This window comes from Elephas maximus, chromosome 23, assembly GCF_024166365.1.
Source record: "Elephas maximus indicus isolate mEleMax1 chromosome 23, mEleMax1 primary haplotype, whole genome shotgun sequence".
NCBI classification, from domain to species: domain Eukaryota; kingdom Metazoa; phylum Chordata; class Mammalia; order Proboscidea; family Elephantidae; genus Elephas; species Elephas maximus.
The window spans coordinates 51,922,605-51,932,076 of record NC_064841.1 but is presented as its reverse complement, the minus strand read 5'-3'; the positions used below and the strand labels follow the sequence as shown (position 1 = coordinate 51,932,076).

At 44.5% G+C, this 9,472-nt stretch overlaps 1 protein-coding gene across 3 annotated transcripts in view; it reads left to right on the top strand.

The window, feature by feature from the left end:
- The first annotated feature begins 1,399 nt into the window (after nt 1–1,399).
- ZDHHC20 (zinc finger DHHC-type palmitoyltransferase 20) overlaps nt 1,400–9,472 on the top strand; it is a 103,863-nt gene continuing 95,790 nt past the window's right edge. Inside the window, exon 1 of one of the 3 annotated variants that reach the window (XM_049867447.1) lies at nt 1,400–1,695. In XM_049867447.1, the coding sequence (XP_049723404.1) occupies nt 1,578–1,695 (118 nt within the window). In that variant the 5' untranslated portion in view covers nt 1,400–1,577. The remainder of the gene's footprint in view (nt 1,696–9,472) is intronic. The other 2 variants (XM_049867446.1, XM_049867449.1) reach the window with 2 other exon arrangements.

The following is a 9,472-nucleotide window of genomic DNA, read 5'->3' as shown; positions in this document are numbered from 1 at the left end:
CTGAATTCAGACTTGTAGCCTTCTAGACCGTGAGAAAATAAAAATTCTGTTCGTTAAAGCCATCACTTGTGGTATTTCTACTATAGTGGCACTAGATACAGGGGGCCCTGGTGGTGCAGTAGTTAAGAGTGATGGCTGCTAACCCACCAGGCACTCCTTGGAAACCCTATGGGGCAGTTCTACTCTGTGCTATAGGGTCACTGTGGGTCGGAATTGACTCGATGGCACCGGGTCAGATAACTAAGACACCCTCCTAACCAGCCTTTCTGGAAAATACGTTGAATTTTAATGCCCTGAATCTAGTGCCAACTTTGCCACTAACTAAATGTGACTTTTAAGGCATAAAATATGTGACAACAGAATATTTTATACAACCTTTTTTTACTTCTAGCACTAGTGTGCAGTGGTTAAGTAATTATTATTTACCCTTACAACCTTTATATCACACCATAAACAGGTCTGTTCCATGGAGACCTTGGTGTACAATACCAAATTAAAATCTCAGTCTACTCAAAAGTGACATACCAGTTACAGGAATTAGGAATAAAAATCCTATTTGCAATTACTTCCCAAGTTTTTGACCTTGTATTATGATGTCTGCACAGTGATGCTTCTGGGTTCTATTGTGATAACAGGCATTGCTTTGCAAGGTTCTCCAGTTGTAAATAAATTCTGGAATCTGAAAAATTCCAGTAGTCATTTGGGGGGCAAGGAGTGGGCCCTTTACATGTTCCTCTCACGGCTCAACGTTAAATTTGGGGTTCAAATCAAAGTGACAGACCCTACAAGGCTTTCACCCTAGAAACCAAGCATCCACCAACTCCATCTTCGAAAAATGTACAGATTCCCACTGAAACATGGATCAAAAAATTTCAAAGCACAGGGGTTCCTACCCAGAGATGAGCCTTAGAATCCCTTATGGCAACATACATTACCGCCTGGGGTGTGCCATAGGCTTGTTACATTTGGGGGGGGGGAAGCCTCCCGCTGCACTTGGGGGTCGTCAAAAGTCGGAATGACTCGAGGCTACAGGTTTTGTTTTTTAGTTAGGGTCCGCAGGACCTCAGGAGAGCGAGTTCGGTACACAGGGAGGTCACAAGGTCCTATTCGCTCCAGGGCCACGAATCCGCGAAGGAACAATTTCCGTAGCCGCCCTCCCTTCGAGGCTTCCCGGGCTGCTGCAACACCAAGAGGGTCCCTCTCACCGGGGGCAGTGGTCTGCCCCCAGCAATGTCGAGCGTTGCCCGCACGCTTCCTGCGACTCCCCCGCCCCCCGCCAGGTTCCTCCGCCAGCACCCGGGCCCCGCCTCCCCAGCTGAGGAAGCCCCGCCCCCGACTGCGCGGCGATCTGCAGCGACCGGCTGCGGAGGGGAGGCGGCGGCGACGGAATGAGGGGCAGGGGCGGGGCCGCGAGGGGAGGAGCCGCGGGGGCGTCCCCGGCTTCCTCCTCGGTCAGCGCTTCCGTGGAGGAAGAGGACCTGGGCGAAGAGTCGCCCCGAACGTCCGCGTCTTTGCCGCCGAAGACCTGGAGCGCCCGTAGACCGCGGGGCGCTTGGCACGGCCGTCGCCCGCAGAACATGGCGCCGTGGACGTTCTGGCGCTGCTGCCAGCGAAGCTTGGGCTGGGTGCCGGTGATTTTCATCACGTTTGTGGTGGTCTGGTCCTACTACGCGTATGTGGTGGAGCTGTGCGTGTGTAAGTACCAAGAGCCTCAGGGGCGGCTCGGCGAGGCCGGAGAGCGGCGGCGCGGGGTCGCCTGGCCCGAGACGGTGGGAATGGAGGGTCAGGGGACGGTGGGAGTGGAGCGTTGGGGGCCGCCTGGCCGGGACGGTGGGAACGGGGCATCGAGGGCGGCCTGGCCTGGACGGTGGGAACGGGAGATCGAGGGCTGTCTGGCCGGGAATGGTGGGGCCAGGGGCGCCGGATGGGCAGGGGCGGGGTGGCCGCGCTCTGGGAGGAAGACCCGGCCTCTGCGGTCACGGCCACTCCCGTCGCGGGCCTGCACCCGCTTCCTCCTCCGCCCGCCGGCGGCCGCGCCTCTCGGGTTGTTTTAAGTCCTGCCTGGCTCTGCGGCAGACCTAAGGCCCCTCGGGTCGCTCCCTTTGTTGAGCCCGCGTGGCTCCAGCCCTGCGGCGGCGGGGTGACAGCCGCGGGGGCGCCTCCTGGCGCTTTCCGAGGCCGGGGGTCTTAGCAGAGGGCGGCAGTTATGGCTTCCTGGTGTCTGCGGTTATCAGCGAGGTTCCTCATTCTTCTGTCAAAGAATGCTTGGAAAGGTCTTTTCTTGGAACCGGAGGAGCCGAGCCTCGTAGAAGGTCCCCCCCCCCCCCACCAATTGTATTTTTTGGTTCGTTTGTTTGATTTTGTGCTATTGTTTATTTTTTTTAAAATAAATCTGTACTCTCTAGATTTTTTTTTTGTCCAAACAGCACTGAAGAAATGCCTGTTACCGAAAGAGCAGGCTGTGGGCGGCGGGGGAGGTCTTCTGCCTTGCCTCTTCTGCCGGAGGTAGTTTAGTTTAGCCTGAGCATACCATTGGGTGCGCACCAGTGATATTCGGTGGGTACTTGGATACTTGACCCATTTTAACGTTCGTTTTCTTTCCAGTCCAAGATAGAATGGTGAGTCGATACATAACCTGATTGTCTTTTTATTGACTAGTATGGAGGTTTATGTTTCTTACACCTTCAGATCTGGGGTCCTGTCTTAATTTTGGTTACTTCCATTTCCCTGGTAAGTTTTTAGTACTCAGTTCTTACCTAATTCTCAGGAAAAAAGCAGTAACAATGCAGTACACTTCAAGAATTCACGATACTGGTTTGAATAGGTTGTCCTTAAGCCTGAAGTTGTTATTAATCAACTACATTGTGCACTACAACTTGATAAGGAGCCCTGGTGGTGCAATGGTTAAGTACTCCAATGCTAACCGAAAGGTTGGCAGTTTGAACCCGCCTAGCCACTCTTCGGGAGAAAGACTTGGCAACATGCTCCTGTAAAGATTACAGCCTTGGAAACCCTGTGGGGCAGTTCTGCTCTGTCATACAGGGTCACTATAAGTCAGAATAGACTTGACACTATCTAACAACACCACCATGTGATATTGCACAAAAATTGATATTGCGGCTAAGCAAAAGGTTGGATATTTGAGTCCACTCAGAGGTGCCTTGGAAGAAAGGCCTAGCAATCTACTTCCACCAAAAATCTGTCACTGAAAACACAATTCTGCTCTGACACACATGGGGTTGCCCGGAGTCAGAAGCCACTACTTAAGTTACACGGCTGTGTTTGACGTATGCTGGCTTCCCCAGAGTTGTTCTGTATTTGTCTGCTGTTCGTGTTTTCTCAAAACCTAGGGCCTAGTGGTGTTTGTAAAAGCAGTCCCTTTGTATCTTAGAAGATGTAGTCTTAGCTCTTAGACTGAGTCCACAGTTACCTAGAGGATGGGTATTATATATTCTTTGAAAAGAGAGCCACATGAGGTAAATACTAAGCGTGTAAATGAAAAGGCACTGTACCTCAGAATGGCAGAATCAAGACTTATCAAATTATTGGCTCTGAAATTGTACAGGTACTCAGATAAGTACTTGGTTAAAAAGCCAGAATCCTGTCCAGGAAAAAGAATGCTTCGGCCTACAAGGTTTACAGTTAGGGGTTGCTTTTTTTTGTTTGTTTTAAATTAAAATATCCACCTTTTCACTAAGAAAATTATATTTTGCACTTACAGAATGCTAAATTTTGGGGAAAACTATCCCTGTAGGTAAGCCCATAATAACTTAGTTGTGAAATAAATTTCCAAACAATAATGGAGTTATTCTGTTGAATATAACTGTTTAGTGTGTCTCTCTTTTTTTTTTGATACCAAAATGTTAGCCAAATATTATATTTATTGAAGCAATTAGAATTGACCGAACAGATTGAGGTATTCTTCAGGCCAATACCTGAAGGCCATAGTGATATTTAGGACTCTCAATTTATGAGGGTACTTCATCTTTTTATTGACTCTGAACATTTATTCTGAAATGAGTGTTTATTCCAGAAGTTGTACCACCCTTATTTAATTGTTTAAGAAGACTTTTCACACCCTAATATTAATTCTCAGTAGTTTTGAAGTAAAACTTCTGAAGGAACATGAAAAACGTACATTATGTTAAGGTTATACAGCATAAGCTGGTTTTGTCGAAAATACCCAAAGATGAAGAGATCAGATAATGCTGTGGATGGTTTTAAATTGTTCCTGATTTCTTCCTTTTCTTCAAGTGAAGAAAGGGAAATGAGCATGAATTGAGAAAGACCAATAGTGAACACTGTGATTGGTAGAGGATCATCCACAAAGATGGAAACCCTCAATGAGATGGATTGACATAATAAGGGGTGGGGGGGGAGGGGCATCTCATTCACTTTCTCCTTTAATCTTCCCAATATCTCTGAGCATTAAAAAAAAAAAAAAACCATTGCCGGCGAGTCAGTTCTGAATCATAGTGACCCTATAGGACAGGTTAGAACTGCCCCATAAAGTTTCCAAGGAGCACTTGGTGGATTCGAACTGCCGACCTTTTGGTTACCAGCCAGAGCTCTTAACCACTACGCCACCAGGGTTTCCAAACTTATTGCCGTTGAGTCAATTCCCACTCATAGTGACCCTGTAGGATAGAGTAGAACTGCCCTGTAAGGTTTCCAGGGAGCAGCTGGTGGATTTGAAAAGCCGACTTTTCAGTTAGCAGCCAAACACTTAACCACTGTACCACCAGGGCCCTGAGTCTCTCTGAGCATAGATATCTATTTTACAGAGGTAGGAAACGAGACTTGAGAGAATAGGTGCTTTGTTTAGGTCATACAGTTGTCGAGTGGCTATTGGGATATGACTCACAGCTTTCCACAATTCCACCTACCTTTTAGTGAGCCATGAGGGTCAATGAAACTTCTTGTTTTGTCCATAATTATGAGACTTTAGGCTCATCCTTTAGAAATTATACTCCAGGATTTCATTAAGTTAAAACATGATGCAGTAATTAAGGCCCAGTGCTTGGCAGTATTTAAAGACACTCAGTGGTAAAAGGTCTTACGTAGGGGCTATTTTTAATACTTCTAAGCTAACTGATTTTAACTAGGAAGAATTTCGGAGGTCTTTAGACTTTATATTAGGGAAGTGTAATCTGTACTTAGATTATGATTTTACTAATTTTATAGAATTTTTTACTTTCTTTTTTAGCTCACTATTTTATTTTTTTTATTCCTTGTTGAACTGGAAGAGATTGATATTTAAAGATACAGATTTCCTTATGAGTGGTGTCTTAGCTATCTAGTGCTGTTGTGACAGAAATACTGTAAGCGGATGGCTTTAACAAAGAAAAACTTATTCTCTCACAGTTGGGGAGGCTAGAAGTCTGAATTCAGAGTGTCAGCTCCAGTGGAAAGGGTTTCTCTTTCAGCTGGCTCTGGGGAAAATCCTGGTTGAGGAGCTTCTCAGCACAGGACCCTGGGTCAAAGGACGCGCTATTATCCTGGCTCTTGTTTATTGGTGGTATGAGGTCCTCATGTCTCTCTGCTCCCGTTTCTCTTTTGTATCACAAAAGAGATTGATTTAAGACACAACCTAATCTTGTAGCTTGAGTCCTGCCTTGTTAACATAACTGCCACTAATCTCACCTTATTAACGTCATAGAGGTAGGATTTACAACACATAGGAAAATCACATCAGATGACAAAATGGTGAATAATCACACAATACGGGGAGTCATAGACTAGCCAGGTTGCCACACATTTTTGGGGGACACGATTCAATCCATAACAGGTGGATTGACCAACTTTTCCTTTTGGTGGTCAAGATGGTTTTTTTTGTTGTTGGGGGCAGGGGTTTGTTTTTTGTTTTTAGATTGATTTTTAGGAAAGTTCAGGTTCCTAAAGTTTCATCAGAACACTGTTGTTCAGGTCACTTGCAGCTGTTGGTACAGTGAAACTTGTGAGATGCAGAACTCTCTGGAACTGCTTTGTTTTTTCCTGGTCTCTCAAGTTTTCCAGCTTGGACAGGTGCAGTCTTACCACTTTTGTATTGCTCTGTATTAGTGGAAAATATTTACTTTTCCTTCTCTGACAGGTTTCCACCTTACACGGATTCCAGCTTTCACAGGTTTCACTGTAGTAGATGTGTACCTCTTATTTGGCATGCAAAGGATTTTAGAGTTTGAAGAGATTTTGGAGGTGATCTAATTGAATCCCTTTATTTCACTTCTGAGGAAACTATGTCTCAGGAAAGCTATATGATTTGCCCAAGAATGGATATGCCTTTTATCTTTTTTCACATAGAAATATATAGGACTATGAGTCAGAATTGACTCGAAGGCAATGGAAATGGATTTCTTTCTTTCTTTTTTTTAAAAATAATCTCTGAGTAATACTGCTTTGTATGTCCATAACTTCTTTAATTTTAGAAAAAAAACAAAATATAAATAACTTAGATATAATCATCCAGCCCACTGTCTTGACACAGTTGGTTCTGAAATGTTTTATTGATCTCAAAAGGACCAGCTTTTTATTTCATGGATTTTTTTCTATTGTTTCTCTTTTTTAATTTCATTGATTTCTTCTCTGATTTTTATTATTTCCTTCTGTTTACTCTGGACTTAATTTGCTCTTATTTTTCTAGTTTCTTATTGTGGAATCTGGGATCATTGATTCGAGCACCCTGCCCCTTTTTTATTTCTTAGGCATTTAGTCCCATAATTTCACCCATAGGACAGGCGGGACCAAGATGTCAGAGTAGTTAGACACTTCCTGTGGTTTCCTTTTACAACAAAGACCTGAAAAAACAACTGAATTGATTATATGCAACAATCTAGGAGCCCAGAACATCAAAGGCAAAGTTGAGGAATCAGACTGAGCAGCAGGGGGAGGAAGAGATGGTTCAGAAGCAGTGAAGAGCTGCTATACCTGACGCAGCGGGAACTGGCACCCTGCAGGCCAGATTTGCTGGTGCGAGCGGTGAGGCAAGCAGTGGCGCTTGGGATGCATTTTCTACATCAGTAGAGACCCAGTGGCCAAGAATCTACTGAAGCCTCCAGAACCAGTGAAAAGCAGCACTCAATTCACCATGCGTCTGACCTACCATGTGGATCAAAAAAGACCTCTTTGGAAAAAACCTCTCTCCCATTTACCTGCTCCCTCCTTGCTCTGCACCGGGTCCTGTCCAGCTTCAGAGACTGCCAATTCCCTAGGCTGGAAATAGGAACCGTCATGTGCCCTGAGCCATTCTCCCAGCCTTGGAGAGGGAACAAATTAACAAACAAGAAAAAATAATCTGCCAGCTCCCCTAAGCTGGGAATTCAGGGCAGGTCAACTCCTTTGCCTAGGCATGGGCATAAGGGGCCTTGGACTTTGAATGCCTTTCACCCTTGCATAGACCCGTGTGGGCCCATCTCAACAGCATAGGCTCTCGTTAGCGCAGTACAACAGGGTGTGTACCTGAAGCCTAACTTCAACTGTATAAGCTATATGGTGGAGTGGTAGGTTCGTAACATTTGACACTGCACTGCCTTTTAAGCACAGTCCTCACCTATGCACACCAGGGGCCTGAGGACTGGTGGATCCACCCACGCCATCTGGCCACCTAACGACGGGGGTCCAAGAATAAGTGGTGCTTCCCATCCTTACAGCTAACGGCATTGGGTGCCCTAACCAGCTGCAAAACCCACGCACCTATGCAATCTAGGCAACAGTGACATGCTTTCCTCCCAGACACTCAGGGGAAGCTGTCAGCCCCCTGCCTTGCTCAGCGCATGACCCCCTACTGCAGCCAGATACCGGTGCCTACACCAGTCACCCCTGCCCGTCTAAGACTGCAGGTGAGAGCCTGCACCACATAGTTGGTGACCAACTACCTGGACACCTGAGCTGAATCCATACAAGAAAAGTAAATGGACTCTTGGGCTCACATGCCTAGTAACAGATCTAAGCACTGGTGACAGGACATTCAAGCTTCAAAGGCACCAATAATCAAACTAGCTCACACAAGGAGCCTATTTGGGCATATCAAAACAAGAAACTAGGACACAGTAAGCAAACATAAAGTAAATATAATAACTTATTGATGGCTCGGAGACAACAGTCAATATCAAATCACATAAAGAGGCAGATCATGATGGCTTCAGCAAGCTCCCAAATCAAAGAATCAAGAAATCTTTTGGAGGAACAAAATTTCCTGTAATTACTGGGGCAGAATACAAAAGATTAACATGCAGAACACTTCAGGAGATCAGACAAAAAAACAGAACAAGCCAAGGAATGCACAGACAGAGCAAGAGAGGAACTTAAGATTACAGAATTGTGTAATGACAAATTTAACAGGCTGCAAGAATTCATAGAGAGACAGCAAACAGAAGTCCAGAAGATTAAAATGTCAGAATTAGACAACTCAGTAGAAAGTCATAGGAGCAGAATTGAGGCAATGGAAGTCAGAATTAGTGAGATTGAAGATAGAGCACTTGGTACCAAGTTATTTGAGAAAAAAATCAGATAAAAGAATTTAAAAAAATGAAGAAACCCTAAGAATTATGTGGGATCCTATCGAGAAGAATAAGCTATGAGTGATTGGAGTACCGGATCAGGGAGGGATAACAGAAAATACAGAGAGAATTGTTGGAGATTTGTTGGCAGAAAACTTCCCTGATATGGTGAAAGATGAGAAGATACTTATCCAAGAGGCTTATCCAAACTCACAAAAGGTAGATCCCAAAAGAAAGTCACCAAGACATAATTAAACTTGCCAAAACCAAAGATAAAGAGAATTTTAAGAGCAGGTAGGGATAAACAAAAAGTCATCCACAAAGGAGAGTCAGTAAGACTAAGCCCGGTCTACTCAGCAGAACCCATGCAGGCAGAAGGCAATGGGATGATACATATAAAGCCTTGAAGGGAAGAAAATTGCCAGCTAAGAATTACATATTCAGCAAAACTGTTTCTCAATGCAATGGCAAAGCTAGGGCATTTCCAGATAAACAGAAGTTTGGGGAATTTGCAAAAACCATACCAAAATTAATACTAAAGGGAGGCCTCCAGTTACAAAATCAATAACATCAGATAACAACCCAAGACTAGGACACAGGACAGAACAACCAGATATCAACCCAGATAGGGAAGTCACAAAAATAAATCAAAGCTAAAACACTGAAAATAAGGAAACATATCAATATGTAGAGGATGACATTAAAACAAAAAAGGGACTAAAAAATGTAGTCACAGATCTTTCATGTGGAGAGGAAGTCAAGGTGATACAGAGAAATAAAAGATTGGTTTAAACTTGGGAAAATAGGGGTAAATATTAAGGTAACCACCAGGGAAACTAACAACCCTACATATCAAAATAAAAAACAAGAACAAAGACTCAGCAAATAAAAAATCAACACCAGTGAAAAAGATAAAAAGAAAATACATAAAGAAAAACAACTAAGCACAGAAGACTAAGTGGAACGAAGAAACTGTC